Source organism: Orycteropus afer, unplaced genomic scaffold (assembly GCF_000298275.1).
Source record: "Orycteropus afer afer isolate SDZICR_OR568_19922 unplaced genomic scaffold, OryAfe1.0 scaffold00085, whole genome shotgun sequence".
Taxonomy (NCBI): domain Eukaryota; kingdom Metazoa; phylum Chordata; class Mammalia; order Tubulidentata; family Orycteropodidae; genus Orycteropus; species Orycteropus afer.
The window spans coordinates 10,594,173-10,609,890 of record NW_006921672.1 but is presented as its reverse complement, the minus strand read 5'-3'; the positions used below and the strand labels follow the sequence as shown (position 1 = coordinate 10,609,890).

Genomic DNA, 15,718 nt, shown 5'->3' with positions numbered 1-15,718 from the left:
AGAGTTTCAGGATGGATTGAAAGAAGTTTGTGAGTACCATCGGAGGAAGGGAGTTCGTTGTCATCTCACTGGTGGGAATTTGCTCAGTGCTTTCTGTAGCAGGTGCTCAATAAATGTTTGACCACAGGTTACAGTAAGAATCATTCTTAAAAGTCACACAGTGCAAAAGTCTTATGTTGTTGTTGTTAGGTGCCATTGATTCGGCTCCAATTCATAGCGACTGTATGTACAACAGAATGAAACACTGCCCGGTTCTGTGCCAGCCTCACAGTTCTTGCTGTACTTGAGCCTATTGTTGAAGCCACTGTGTCAGTCCATCTCATTGAGGGCCTTCCCCTTTTTCACTGACCCTCTACTTTACCAAGCATGAGATCCTTCTCCAGGGAGTGGTCTCTTCTAACAACATGACCAAAGTAGGTGAGACGACATCTGGCCATTCTCACTTCCAAGGAGTATTCCAATTGCACTTCTTCCAGGACAGTCCATGGTATTTTCAGTATTCTTCACCAATTCCAATTGCACTACTTCCAGGATAGTCCATGGTATTTTCAGTATTCTTCACCAACATCACAACTCAAAAGTATCAACTCTTTGGTCTCCCTTATTCATCTTTGGTCTAGCTTTCACATGCATATGAGGCAATTGAAAATACCATGGCTTGGGTTAGGTGTACCAAAGAGACATCTTTGCTCTTCAGAGACACATCTTTGCTCTTCAGCACTTGAAAGAGGTCTTTTGCAAAAGATTTGCCCAGTACAATATGTTATCTGGTTTCTTGACTGCTGCTTCTATTGTGGTTGATTGTGGAACCAAGTAATATGAAGTCTTTGACAACATCAGTCTTTTTTCTGTTTATCTTGATACTGCTTATTGGTCCAGGTGTGAGGATTTTTGTTTTCTTTATATCGAGGTGTAATCCATACTGCAGACTGTGGTCTTTAATCTTCATCAGTAAGTGCTTCAAATCATCTTCAGTTTTCAGCAAAGTTGTTGTCTGCGTATCCACGCTCTTCTTCATATAGTTCAGCTTCTCAGATTATTGCTGAGCATACATATTGAATAAGTATGGTGAAAGGATACAACCATGCAGTATCCCCTTGTTCTGTTTGAATGATAGCCTCCTAGTCTATGTACAGGTTCCTCATGAGCACAATTAAGTGTTCTGGAATTCCCATTCTTCTCAATGTTATCCATAATTCGTTATGATCCACACAGTCTAATGCTTTTGTGTAGTCAATAATACACAAATAAACTTCTTTCTGGTATTCTTTGCTGTCAGCCAAGATCCATCTGTCATCAGCAATGATAACCCTCATTCCACGTCCTCTTCTGAAACTAGCTGGCACTTCTAGAAGTTCTCTGTCAATATACCGCTGTAACTATTTTTGAATTATCTTCAGCAAGATTTTACTTGCTTGTTATATTAATAACACTGCTTGATAATTTCCACATTCTGTGGAATCACCTTTCTTTGGGCTGGGTACAAATATGGATCTCTTCTAGTCAGTTGGCCAGTAGCTGTCTTCCAGATTTCTTAGCATAGACAAGTAAGTGCCTCCAAGGTGGCATCCATTTGTTGAAACATCTCACTGAATATTCTGTCAATTCCTGCAGCCTTGTTTTTCACCAATTCCAGTGTACTTTGACTTCTTCCTTCAGTACCGTCGGTTTTTGATCATATGCCACCTCCTGAAATGGATGAACATTGACTAATTCTTTTTGGTACAGTGACTCTGTGTGTTCCTTCCATCTTCTTTTGATGTTTCCTGCATCATTCAATATTTTGCCCATAGAATCCTTCAATATTGCAACTCAAGGCTTGAATTTTTCTTCAGTTCTTTCAGCTTGAGAAACGACAAGTATGTTCTTGCCTTTTGGTTTTGTAACTCTAGGTCTTTGCACATTTCATTATAATAATTGACTTTGTCTTCTCGAGCTTCTCTCTGAAATCTTCTGTTCAGCTCCTTTATCTTGTCATTTCTTCCATTTGCTTTAGCTACTCTCCATTCAGGAGCAAGTTTCAGAGTCTCTTCTGACATCCATTTTAGTCTTTTCCTTTCCTGTCTTGTTAATGACCTTTTTTACTTTCTTTGTGGATGATGTTCTTGATGTCATCCCACAATTCGTCTGGTTTTCGGTCATTGGTGTTCACTGCATCAAATCTGTTCTTTAGATGGTCTCTAAATTTAAATAAAAAAAAAACCCACTGCCATGGAGTCGGCTCTGACTCATAGTGTCTGTCCCCTCCTTAGGTTTCCAAGGCGGTATCTCTATGGAAGTAGATTGCCCAATCTTCCTTCTGAGGAGTCTCTAGTGGGTTTGAACCACCAGCCTTCTGGTTAGCAGTCACATGCCTTAGGCACTATGCCACCAGAGCTCCTGGACTTGTTTTAGGAGCTCTTGTAGCATAGTGCCTAAGGCACTTGACTGCTAACCAGAAGCCTGGTGGTTCAAACCCACCAGCCACTCCTTGGAAGGAAGGTTGGGCAGTCTGCTTCCATAGTGGTACTGCCTCGGAAACCCAAGGAGAGGTTGCTATGAGTCAGGTCTGACTAAACAGCAAACAATAACAACAACAGCAGGACATGTTTTAACTGCCTTCAGCTTCACCTTGAACTTGCACATGAGCAATTGATGGTCTGTTCCACAAGTAGCTCCTCGGCTTGTTTTGGCTGAAGATACTAAGCTTCTCCATCGTCTCTTTCCACAGATGTAGTCAGTCTGATTCCTGTGTATTCCATCTGGTGAGGTCTATGTGTATAGCCGCTGTTTATGTTGTTGAAAAAAGGTGTTTGCAATGAATAAGTCATTGGTCTTGCAAAATTCTATCATGGCGATATCCAGTGCTCTTTCTATCACCAAGGTCATATTTTCCAACTACTGGTGATTCTTCTTTGTTTCCACCAACTTTTGCATTCTAAGCACCAGTGATAATCAACATATCTTGACTGCATGTTTGGTCAATTTCAGACTGCAGAAGTTGGTAAAAATCTTCAGTGTCCTCATCTTTGGCTTTGGTGTTTGGTGAGTAAATTTGAATAGTAGTAGTAGTAACTGGCCTTCCTTGTAGGCATATGGATATTATCCTATCACTCACGGCATTGTGTTTCAGGATGGATCTTGAAACGTTCTTTGTGACGATGAATGCCATACCATTCCTCTTTAATTTATCATTCCCAGCATAGTAGATCATATGATTGTCTGATTCATAATGGCCAAAAACAGTCCATTTAGCTCACTAATACCTGGATTATCAATCTTTTTGGGTTCCATTTCATTTTTGACAACTTCCAATTTTCCTCAATTCATACTTCGTACATCCCATGTTCCGATTATTAATGGATGTTTGCAGCTGTTTATTCCCATTTTGAGTCATGCCCCATCAGCAAATGAAGGTCCCAAAAGCTTTATTCCATCCACATCATTAAGGTCAACTCTACTCCGAGGAGGCAGCTCTTCCGCAGTTGTATTTTGAGTGCCTTCCGACCTGAGGGGTTCATTTTCCGGCACTGTATCGGACAGTGTTTCAGGACTATTCGTAAAGTTCTCCAGTAATACATCAGACAGTGTTTCACTGCTATTCATAAGGTTTTCACTGGGCAATTCTTTGAGAAATGAATGAGCACTTCCTTCTTCTGAGTCTGTCTTAGTCTGGAAGCTCCCCTGAAACTTGTCCACTATGGGTGACCCTGCTGGTATCAAATACCAGTAGCATAGCCTCCAGCCTTACAGCAACATGTAAGCCACCACAGTATGACAAACTGACGGATGAGTGGTGGGCAGAAGTTTGGTAATAAATATATCCAGTTAGCTTCTACAGAGGCCCAGCATTAGCTTATTAGCATTTCTCATCTGCTGGTTTTAATAACCACAGTGTCTTTGTAGTGTGATTCCTAAGGTTTTTTATTGTTTGTTTTTTGGCTCTGTGTGTGTGTGTGTGTGTGTGTGTGTGTGTTTGGAAGGAGATTCTGTCTCCTGTCACGTTTTCTGAGGTTTACATAGGCAAAAGCTTTGTCTTGAAAGGCGGTCTTTTGGGTTTCTTTTCTCTCTTGCTCACTCTGAAGCCAGAACCCCCAGTTTGTGACAGAATCCTCTGTTTGTAGCATTCCAGGCCTCCCCGCCTCCCCACTGTAGCTCATGGTGATGTCACAAATGAAGAATTATGATCCTGGCAGGGGAAACAGATGAACTTGGAAGAAACAAAGATATTCTTTGCCTGCAGCTGTCCTTAGTCATGGGAGGTGGGGGGTGGGAGAGAAGCACTAAGCCTCTAACCGATAGCCCCACGGTGAGTAGAGCTGCCTCTGTTCTGGATGCCAGGAAGGCAGCAGGGTGTGGCTGTGTAGATTTTGAGTAACTCTCCCCTCTCTTTTTCCCTAAAAATTCTGCACCATGGCTCAGCATACTTTGATAGGATCCTTGGAGCTTCTAGGACAGTAGCCCGTGCTGTGGAAGGAGCAGCATCCCGGTGGCTGCTCTGTGACACTGCGGGAAGGCGCAGCAGAACACCTCTTGGTGCTCACGCGGGACCCTCCCTTTTTTAATTTAATTTTTTGAAAAGGTGATATTCATGGTTCAAAAGCTGGAAAGTATCCTAATTATATACCCCAGATAATTGAGACTGACAAATACTTGTACACAAATGTTCTAGCAGCACTGTTCACAATAGCCGAAAGGTGGAAACAGCCTAAATGTCTATCAGCAGAGGAATGGTTAACCAAATCATGATAATATCCATACAAGGGAACATCACTCAACCATGAAAAGGAATGTAGTAGTAATACATACTACAGTGTGAATGAACCTCAAAAGTATGCTAAGTGAAAGAATCCAGACACAACAGGACACGGATTATAAATGCATAGAGACAAAGCAGATTGGTAGTTGTAGGTGCTGGGGGTAGCAAATGGGTAGTGACTGCTTGATGGGCACAGGGTTTCCTTTTAGGCTGATGAAGATGTGGAACTAGTTGTACTACATTGTGCATGTACTAAAGGCCACTGAACTGGCACTTTAAAATGGTAAACATCATGTTACATGAATTTCACCTCAGTGGAAAACAAAACAGCTAGAAAGCATTAAACATACTTGGTGATGAGTGTTCCCCTAATCTAGTCTTCATCCACCCAGTTTACAGCCCCCCAGGGAAACCACTGATCTTGTTTCTTTTACCTCCTTCCACAGTTTTGTTCTGCATATACAAACAAATACAAATTACTGTTTGTTCTCTTTTTTTTTTTTTGCATGCAAGGCAATATGCTTACATACTGTTCTGTGCCTTTAGTTTCTTTTTTCACTCAACAGACTTTGGGAGTCTGTCCATATTATTAGTACATGGAGAGCTGCTTTTTTAGATGCACATAGTACCTGTTATAGGAATGTGTGTGTTAGTTCGCCAGTCTCTTGGTGATGGAAGTTTAAGTTATTTTTGCTTCTGAGTTTTCATATTTCATCTTTTCCTGATTCTCATGGCCAGATTCTGATGTTAAGGGAATGTCCTTTCTAAATTTCTCCTTTGGGTCATTTGTTCTTAGGGGAGAATTATCAAGGGTCTCCCAGTAAATCTTAGGCATAGCAACTCAAACAAGAATTAAAGCTCAGAGAACAAATTTTTGAAGTGACAAAATGGAAATGCATGGATCCCCTGCATGCTGCTGAAAGATTAAGCTGAGCCTTGTTTGTTTATTTGTGAAGTGGGGTTTAGTTTGGGGGTGACTTTGGCTTTTGGTTTGTGTAGGGAATAGTAATCTGATACAGTCTATGCAGAGCACTGCAGAGCAGTGAACTATTTTATTGGTTCATTTCTATATTAAAATGTGGTTGGGGATTAACCACGAGGGTACTTGTTGAGATGTGAGTCTTGTCCACAGGGAAGGAGGGAACCATGAGCAATTTGGGAACATAGGGAACAACAAATCTGTACCAGGTTATTTTCACCGTTCTTGTTGATACGGGCTAAGCATGATGGATTATGTAAAATAGCAACTAATAGCATTTCTACATTAGAAGGATAAGAACTTTTACCACAGTTACTATTGATGTGGATTTTATGGAGACAGCTTAGCTTTTTGATCATAGTTACTAGCTGTTTTCTCATCATCAGTAAAATAAGGGTTGTCATATTACCTACTTCCTAAAGTTGTCCTGAGGGTTACATGGGTTAATATAAATAACATACTAAATAAAGATTTGCTGTCATCATTATCTAAATCAACTTCTTTCCTCATTTCAATGGTTTAATTAAGTGAATTAGATGTTTTTAAGCTTTGTTACTACTTTCTCGTTGAAAAGTAAACCCAGGAGAAGTCAATCATGGGAAAATAGAAAGGCTATGTATAAACAGGAAGACAGCTTGGAGGGCAGGAGTGCATGGAAGGGAAGGACACAGGGAAGAGATAACTATGGAGAGGAAGTGGGGGGAGAGCTGTTGCATTGTGGGAAACTGCAGTCAATGTCATGAGACAAAGTCTATGTGGGCTGCTGTATGGAAAGTGAATTTGCTCTGTAAACTTTCACCCAAATCACAATAAAAATTAAAAAAAAAAAAAAAAAGGGAGAGCAAAAGCTATACCAAATACATTCATCTTAGAACAATTTAATATCAAAGGGTAACTCCACAGGATTAACATAGATAGAGGCAGAACTATGGAAGCACATGCCACCATATGCCAGCAGCTTCAAGTTGAGTGGCTTTCCAGAGGCCTGTATACATGTTTCTGTGTGATCATTTTAGCCAATTAAACTGCTGTAATAGGGGGAAAAAAAAGTAAACCTAGGAAACTTCCTTTAGCTTTTAGTCTGTTGCTTGTGACTAAACCAGAGTGAAGACATTTCTGGAGTCCAAGAAGAAGAGCCTTACTTGTTTTCTTCCTTCCCATAGGTGGTTTTCTGCATGGATCGTGCCCTAGAATTTGCCCCTGCCTGCCATCGCTTCAAAATCCTCAAAGCAGAATGTTTAGCAATGCTAGGTCGTTACCCAGAAGCACAGTCTGTGGCCAGGTATGAAATCAAGCCAATTCAGTATTGAAATGGCAGGTACTACTGGATGGATGCTGTCTGGCAGCTCTCCAGAACAGGAGCTGTCATATGGCCCTCTGGATAGGCCAGCCAGGGCTGACTAGACCTTCCTGGGGCCTAAAGCCAAACGAGTTCCACCAGATTTGAAAGCCTACAGGTTATATACACCCAAGTCTTACTTATCGACATGGTTTGGTTCCACAAACTAGGTCAGTACCTGAAAATCAGTACTGCGTGAAAATGGAGGATGATCATGTCAGGTCACAAAATGGAGGATGCCTTCATCATTACATAACTGCCAGACCAGAGAGTCACGGCCCAGCCCAGCTGACACATAACCTTAACCATCACAGCCAGGGTTACCAGGGTTACTGTAGCCTTGCACCTCAGCATCTGCTCCTGCCAGACATACATTGTTAAAACAGTCAGATGGTAGGTTTTTTACTACTGTCAGTGTGAAATGTCAAATAATGAGATAGTCTGTAAGTGTAGGAGAATAGTAGATACTCCAACTGTTTGTGAAAGAGCAGATACGGGTTTTGTTAGTTTTTTAAATACAGACCGTTTCCTCATGGTACTTCTATTGCAAGGATTGTTAGCTAATCTGTAAAGAGCCAGATGGTAAATATTTTAGGCTTTGCAGGCCATGAGGTTTCTGCCATGGTAATGCAAAAGCAGCCATAGGTAATAGATAAATGAATGGGCAGGTCTGTGTTTCAATAAAACTGTATTTACAGAAATAGATGGCAGGTAGGATTTGGCCCCTGGACTATAGTTTGCTGATAAGGATTGTGAGAAACAGTAAGTGTATAAAGATAACATAGGTGCTTTATTCTGGGAGGGTCTCTGCATGGTGCAGACGGTTTACATGTGACTCTAACCTAGACAGTGGTTTGAACCCTCCCAGTGGCACCACAGAAGAAGGCCCTGATGATCTGCTTCCGTACAGTAGCGGCCAAGATGACCCTGCGGGGCAGTTCTGCCCTGGGACTCAGGGTGACTCGGGGAGCCACCATGTGTCAACATCAACTCAGCAAAACAGGAGTTCTGGGAGGGTTTGGGGCGAGTTTTTGGGAATCTGTCTTCCTTTGGATATTTTCAATGTTAGATGTTATATGGTCACTGAAACCATTGGCCACAAATGGCAGCAGTGATAGTGGGGATATACCAAGCCACAGCTGAATGTGCCCCTTCTGGCTCTTGCAGTGACATCTTACGAATGGATTCCACCAATGCGGATGCTCTTTATGTACGAGGTCTTTGCCTTTATTATGAAGATTGTATTGAGAAGGCGGTTCAGTTTTTTGTGCAGGCCCTCAGGATGGCTCCTGACCATGAGAAGGCCTGTGTTGCTTGCAGAGTAAGTTCTAGGTACCAGATCTGTGTGGGAAAGGAAGCCTGCCCTTTGGGCCTCTAAGATAGTAGAGTGGAAGGTTTTAGAATCACAAGAAACATAGTGTCTCCTCCACTTGCTTTGTAAAGATGTTTGGTCATTTCATTAGAAATGATTTCAGGACCTCTTACTTTTACTTACCTAAAAGGTAAGAATATGTGATCATATAGGATCGAGTCATTTTAATATGTAAGTGTGCTTTTTTTGTTGTTTTTTCTTCCCTCAGCTGAAGGAAAGATGGGAGTGCTTGCTCTGAGGAGTCAAGGCAAGCTCTGGGTTACATAGATCTCATTGGTATTTTTTTAGAAGTCTTGGTTTCCCCTGTCCACTGTCAGAAGCATAGTGAGCAACAAAGACAAGTAGCCCAGGTGGTGAGGTGGGGGCTGTGTGATGCTGAATACTGGGGTCCAGGAAATTGGAAGTGGACTCTGGCCTTTCTCTGCAGTGTCTGTGCTTTCTGAATGTGTAACTCACCTCCCCTTGTGTTTCTTCATAGAATGCCAAAGCACTTAAAGCAAAGAAAGAAGATGGGAATAAAGCGTTTAAAGAAGGAAATTACAAACTAGCATATGAACTGTATACAGAAGCTCTGGGAATAGACCCCAACAATATAAAAACAAATGCTAAACTCTACTGTAATCGGGGTACGGTTAATTCCAAGGTAAGTGGTTGGTCTGGGTCTTGGGGCCTATGGAGATAGTTTCAAGGGACATCAAAGAAATCTTGGGAAATCTGTCCAATGAGGGTAAGCCAGGAGGAACGTTGTTTGGGTTACTGTCTGAGCTTTTTAGGAGCTACCTTCTGCAAGGCAAGCTTTAATTTCTTTCTGTGGACATTTGCACTTGAGGGAGAGTTTGGAAGAATAGTCTCACCTGTTCTTCAGGGTCCCTTTCCCCCAGCAAAAGACAAGCTAGGGACTTCAGGGTGATTTTAAGCAAGTATTACTGCTGCTTCTTGATTAAGCAAGTGATGGTTTCTTTTTCAGTAGTGATTTGGGGGGATTAGAATGTGAGACAGCCTTAATTGTTTCTCACCCCAACATAACTGATGGTCACCATGCTCAGTGGAAAATGGACTGATTGCACTTGTGGCCCTGAAGCCATAGAAACGTAGAGCAGTCTCCTTGGCTTTGCAGAATTGTAGTTAAAAACCACAGTAATAAATCTAGTTCCTCTAGTTGGCCTCTGGAGGAGTGCAGGGCAGGACCTCCCATTACTGTTTCTTTGTCCTGGGGGGCACTAATGTGGAGTAATAGAGGTGGTTTCTTGTTGCAGACAGGGATGCCTGCTTGCATCATTTAGAAAAGCAACCAATTCCGAATTTGGGAAGGCTGCCTAGTGCCTTTGTCCTCTGAGATACTGGTTGTTTTCCCACTGACCAGGAACAAGTGTGACTATTAGGGGGCCAGCATGACTGATCATCTTAGCATTCTGAAGCCATGCTCACAGCTCTGGGCTCTCTCAATCAGCAAAGATGTGAAGTGTGACTGCTCTCTCTCTCCTGAAGCTTAGGAAACTAGATGATGCAATAGAAGACTGCACAAATGCAGTGAAGCTCGATGACTCTTATATAAAAGCCTACTTGAGAAGAGCCCAGTGGTGAGTGCCTCTGCTGGGAGGGGGAAGAGGTAGTTGCAGATGGCCTACCAGGGGAACTGTATTGTGGATGCTGGAAGCAGACCCAGGGATATTGTGAGGTCATTTGGTCCTTCCCCCTGCCTCTAGGTGGGATTGTTCCAGTCCTAGACTATCTTTATAGACCTCCAGCGGAGGAGATTGCACAAGCTCCCTCAGTCTCCCATGCCTGTGTCTAACGCCCCTCACGGTCAGTAAGTTTTCTCTGATACCTGACCCAAATTCCTTTTGTTAAAGATTAAATTCATTTCCTTTGGAGATTTTGTGTTGTACACTTTTGCTCTAACTTGGCACAGTGCTTGGCACATGAGTAGGTGCTCACTCAATTAAATGTTTTGTTGAATGAATGTATGGTGCTTGGAAGAGGAAGAAATAAAGTATCTCTTTGAGACAGTTGAGAGTTGTACTTATCCTGTTTCTTCTGGGTGAAGGTTATGGTTGGATTTCAAAGTTAATCTGGCTCAGCCTCCAAGCAATGCAAGGAATCCCCTCTTAAAACATCCTGGATGGGTTGTCTGAGTGTTTTGAGCATATGGGGCTCCTTGCCTGACAGGGCAGATCATGAGTCAGGATATGCCTACGTCACCCTAGTCCCCAGATTTGTGTTCTGAGAAAGGGTGCTCCCCAGCACACCTACTTGGACCCAGCAGACAGGAACATCAGCAAGAGCTAGGGACGGCCTGTCTCAGATATCCTTCTCCTCTGATCTCAGATCATTTCCCAAACAGAGAAGAACCTCTTGTCTCTGAAGGTCCTAAACCCACAAAAGCCCACTGCCCTCAAGTCAATTCATAGCCACCCTATAGGACAGAGTAGAACTACTCCATAGGGTTTTCAAGGCTCTTTATGGAAGCAGACTGCCTCATCTTTCTCCCACAGAGCGGCTGGTGGGTTCAAACCACTGACTTTTTGGTTGGCAGATAAGCACTTTAACCACTGTGCCACCAGAGCTTTTAGCATTCCTAAAGGAAGCCATATTTGTATGCCAGTCCTCCCAAATCCGTTCCATTCCTTATTATGAGATGCATCCAAAGAATGCGTGCTGGCAATGATGCCTAGACCCAATTTCATCAGTGGTGCGGTCTATCTCATACCTCCCGTGTAGTTCACAGCCCTCCCCCAGAATGTCCACACTTTTAAAAAAAATTAGGAAAACTGCTGTGTGTGGTGCTTTTTATAAAAAGTGAATTTCTGATAGATCACTAAGCCTGTAAGGAACAGAAGCACACATAGATTATCGGTAGAGTCTGAAACCAAACATCGTCATCCCCATCTTTGAAAACCACTGGCAGACAAGACTGGAAGCTTTGGAAGACAAAAGAGTACCCTTCTACCCATCCAGAGGCATCTGTCAACAGAAGCAAAATGCTATATTCGTAAAGATGTTTGCTGGAGTTTTGTTTATTGTAGAAAATAAAGGGGATGAATCACCCAAATGTCTAGGGAGTGGGAGGGGAATGACTGGATCTGTGATACTGTATCTATGGCAGATACATGATCAACTCAGGGCCATGGGCTGTGGTCTTCGAACAGGGCAGGGAGAAGAGCAGAGCGTTTATTACAAGGACAGGGAGAGAGGGAGGGTTACTCTTTCCTTTATGTTTGTGCAGTAACTAAAAGTCAGGAATTGCTTTGATGGGACAAGGCCTTCTCTCTGTGGTAGAAACAGAACGGTTCTCTGAGTGGCTCTGCCTGGAGATCCCACCACAGGGGAGCGCCTGCACCGTTTTGGCACAGTTGGCTGAGCCGTGGCCTCAGCAACTAGGATCGACTAGAAGTACTGGAGATGAGTTTAGGCCAGAGCCTTAGCAGAGGCCTGCCACTGCCCCAGTCTGCCTCAGCTTCCTGTGATGGTGGGAAAATGCCAGATCTTTGCTACATCTCCCACATAGACTAGAGTTCTCCTTTTTTCCCCTAAAACTGTACTTAATTTTTTACGTTTCTTTTTCTTCAATTTTATAAATTTTAAGTATAAGGATATCCTCAAATTGAAAATGAAATAAACTTGTGAAATAAAGATGCAAATGTGGTATCAAAAAACAAACCCACTGCCATTGAGTTGATTCTGACTCCTAGGGACCCTATAGGGCAGAGTAGAACTACCCCATAGAGTTTTCAAGGCAGTAAGTTTGTGGAAGAAGACTGCCACATCTTTTTCCTCTGGAGTGACTGGTGGGTTCAAACCACTGACCTTTCAGTTACCAGCCAAGTACTTAACCACTGTGCCACCAGGGCTCTACTGTATTGTGAACCTGTTTAATATGTTACAAATGGACCTGAAGATTTCATCAGAGTTACTCATCTTACAGATTTTTCTCATCCCAGTGCAATCACTTACCAATGTCCTTCCTTATAAGCTGCTAAGCTTTAACTCCTGTTACACATAGGGGTTCTTGGAGCTCCTAATAGTATTTTTATCCTGTGTCTGCGTGTTTTGTCACCATTTTTTAAAAAAAGTCCTAAATTGAGATGTTGCCAGAAAATCAGAGGTGCCTAAGACATTGGGCTTCTTTTTTGCCAGCCACATGGGTCATACTCCCTGCCCCAGGCCCAAAACCCCAAGCCTGGTGAGCCTCTTGATATTTGCATTGATGAGTTTGTGTGGTAGCAGTGCAGAAAATGGAATCCGTTGTACAGCAACCAGCTGTGCTGCAGGGCCACCTCCCACTCCCCAGCTGACGGCATCTGCCTTGGAACTGCAACCAGTCTGATTGCTAGGCCCGTCTTGGCACCTGACATGGAAAACGCCACTTGATTCTGTGGAAGAAAAACTTAAAAGTCTGGTGGTCTGCCCATTAAGCAGAGTCTTCTCTGGGCCAGGGGCCCCTCTTTCTGTGCTACTGAAATGGCAGCAAGCCTGGGTTGGGAATCTCGTTTTCTGTCTTTCTTACCTGTTTCTCAGACTGATTGGTCTAAGTGGAAGCATTTGCCAGCTACCACCTTGAGCTGTTGATTGATCTCCTTGTGGCTCACTAACCTCACTTTGGCCCCGGTTTGGAGCCTGCCCTGCATGTATATGGCATTGTAGGTGCTTTCCTATCCAAATTCCACTTGATCATTTTTCTCGTTTATTTCATTCCCAAGTAATCACCTAGGTGCCTTCACACAGGCCTTCCTCAAGCAGTCCAGATGTCTGTGTCAAATCACAAGGAATTTTCTCCCCTTAATTGCTTTCCACTCATATCAAAGCATCACTTTGCTGGATGGGTTGAAATGCCATGAGGTCTGTTTGCTTTTATTCCTTGAGAATTAGTAGCTAAGTATTTCTCTTAGTGCTAGACTAAGGGGTCCTATTGGGTAAGGCATCTTGGCAGAAGTGTGTGTCTTGCTTGAGCCATGCCTCTTCCCCCAGAGTAATACTGAAGGCCATTGCATTGTGTTTGAGCACAGTACTAACCTGTATTTCCTTCTCAGTTACATGGACACGGAACAGTATGAAGAAGCAGTCCGTGACTATGAAAAAGTATATCAGACGGAGAAAACAAAAGGTAAAGCAGTTTGAGATCAGGGAACTGTGTTGTCTTACTTATAATAGGCCCTAAGGCTGGACATAAGAGTTGTTTGGTTCAGGGATCAGGGATATACCTAGGGCTTATTGGATTAACAGCCAGAGAGAAGTAAACAGATGCCAGCTATTTTCTGGTTCCAGATGCTCTCTGTCCCGTTCACTTCTTGTGTGTTCTGGGGCTGAGTAAGCTTTTTTTAACCTGAAGAAGAAAGCACCATTAATGCCCCTGGTGTGGTTAGTAAGGGTGTAACTCCAAGGCAGCTGGGCTGAGACCCAGGAAGGGAAGCCAGAATCAGACTTGTCCACTGACATCAGATGTCTCACTCTAGAACACAAACAACTTCTAAAAAATGCACAGCTGGAACTAAAGAAGAGTAAGAGGAAAGATTACTACAAGATTCTGGGAGTGGACAAGAACGCCTCTGAAGACGAGATCAAGAAAGCTTATCGGAAGCGGGCTTTGATGCACCATCCAGGTAGAGTGGGTCAGGGGGAGTGGCCGGGGAAGCAAGCAAGCAGGGCAGGCCTTTTGCCAAACCCAGCCTAGAATGACAGCCTTAGAGAGGTGCTTCAGCCAGGAATAAGGTTAAACCCTGTAGTCTCCAGGTTTGGGGAAGCACCCAGTTCTAAAATCAGACATAAAGTGGCCTTTTTCTTAAACTTTGTTTTCTTGAGCTTCTGATTTCATCTGCACTCTCCCACACCCTTCCCCAGATCGACACAGCGGAGCCAGTGCTGAAGTTCAGAAAGAGGAGGAGAAAAAGTTCAAGGAAGTTGGAGAAGCCTTTACTATCCTCTCGGATCCCAAGAAGAAGACTCGCTATGACAGTGGGCAGGACCTGGACGAAGAGGGCATGAACATGGGTGGTGAGTTGGCGGGAACAGCCTGGGATGACCAAGGGCTGTAGAATGTTAGAATTCTACCCAGAGATGTTCCCAAGGGAAGTATATATAGGTAACCAGCTGGTACTAGTCAGTGGTCTGCCAGGTGAAATTTCCTGAGCACTTGTACTGTGTGAGGTGCTGTCCCTGGTGCCAGAGATGCAGCGATGACTCAAGCAGGTTGAGGAGCCCACAGGCCAAATTTCACCCCTGGCCTAGAGTGACCAATAGCCATGGAGTCAGATGCCGGGCAGTGTGGCAGGGGTATAAGGCGCAGAGTGGACAGTAGAGAGGTTCTGTGGTAACACTAGGAAGGGAAGGCTTGAGGGTGGCAGCACCTGGTACCTTTTGGGGACTGCAGGCAGCTCCGTATGGGAGGATAGGTAGAGTGCTAGGGGGAGGTCAGTGGTGAGACATGAGGCAGGAGGAGCTGGATCCCACCACAGAAGCCCTAAAGGTCTACAGGAATATGAGCTTTATCCTATTGGCTGAACTTTTTTTCCTCAGGGCAAAGTGTATGTTGACTAATATGTCAACTTACCTCTGTAAGCCTTCACAGATTTTAATTTCCCAGAGACTTAGAATGGAAGAAATCTTGGTCGTCATCGGTGTTTTGCTCATTGTGGGCCCAGCCAGAGCAAGATAAGAGGACCTGGACTTTGCATGGTTCTCGGGCCACTATCTTTTTTTTAAATTATGTTGGGTGAAAATTTACAGAGCAAATTCACTTTCCATACAGCAGTTCACATACACTTTGTCTCATGACATTGACCACAATTCACCACAATGCAACAGCTCCCCTCCCACTTCCTCCCGACAGTCCATCCCTCCATGCACCCCTGCCCCCTGAGCTGTCTCCCTGTGCATAAGCAGCCCTTCTTTCTCCCATGATTATTCTCTCCAAGGACTATATTTACCTCAGGTAAATGTTTACCACCTATGCCTGGTCTTTTGCTTGGCTGGAAGCCACAGGTGTGGGTTCAGTTCTAGACCTGAAGGGCAGTTAGGGGCCATAGTCTCAGGGATTCCACCAGGCTCTATCAGACCAGCAAACCTGGTCCTTAGGCAACTCTCTTGAATGTTACTCTTTCTCCCCCATTAAGAAAATCAGTTAGTTTAAAATAAGATTGATGATACATAACCCTTAGTCTTCTACAGTCTATGTAATAAACCTAGGTTTACTAAGAAATATGTTGTGCTCCCTAGCAGTTGAAAACAGCTACTGTAAGCCATCAGAAGCTATTGAAAGATTTGAAGTAGGGGAGCTGTGGACCAGATTTGGGC

The 15,718-nt window shown here is 43.6% G+C and overlaps 1 protein-coding gene across 1 annotated transcript in view; it reads left to right on the top strand.

The window, feature by feature from the left end:
• The window catches only part of DNAJC7 (DnaJ heat shock protein family (Hsp40) member C7), a 32,846-nt gene that overhangs the window by 15,311 nt on the left and 1,817 nt on the right, over positions 1–15,718 (top strand). The window contains exons 6-12 of the mRNA XM_007942140.2: positions 6,881–6,999; positions 8,224–8,377; positions 8,907–9,071; positions 9,917–10,008; positions 13,459–13,532; positions 13,882–14,028; positions 14,267–14,419. Of these exons, the coding sequence (XP_007940331.1) occupies positions 6,881–6,999; positions 8,224–8,377; positions 8,907–9,071; positions 9,917–10,008; positions 13,459–13,532; positions 13,882–14,028; positions 14,267–14,419 (904 nt within the window). The remainder of the gene's footprint in view (positions 1–6,880; positions 7,000–8,223; positions 8,378–8,906; positions 9,072–9,916; positions 10,009–13,458; positions 13,533–13,881; positions 14,029–14,266; positions 14,420–15,718) is intronic.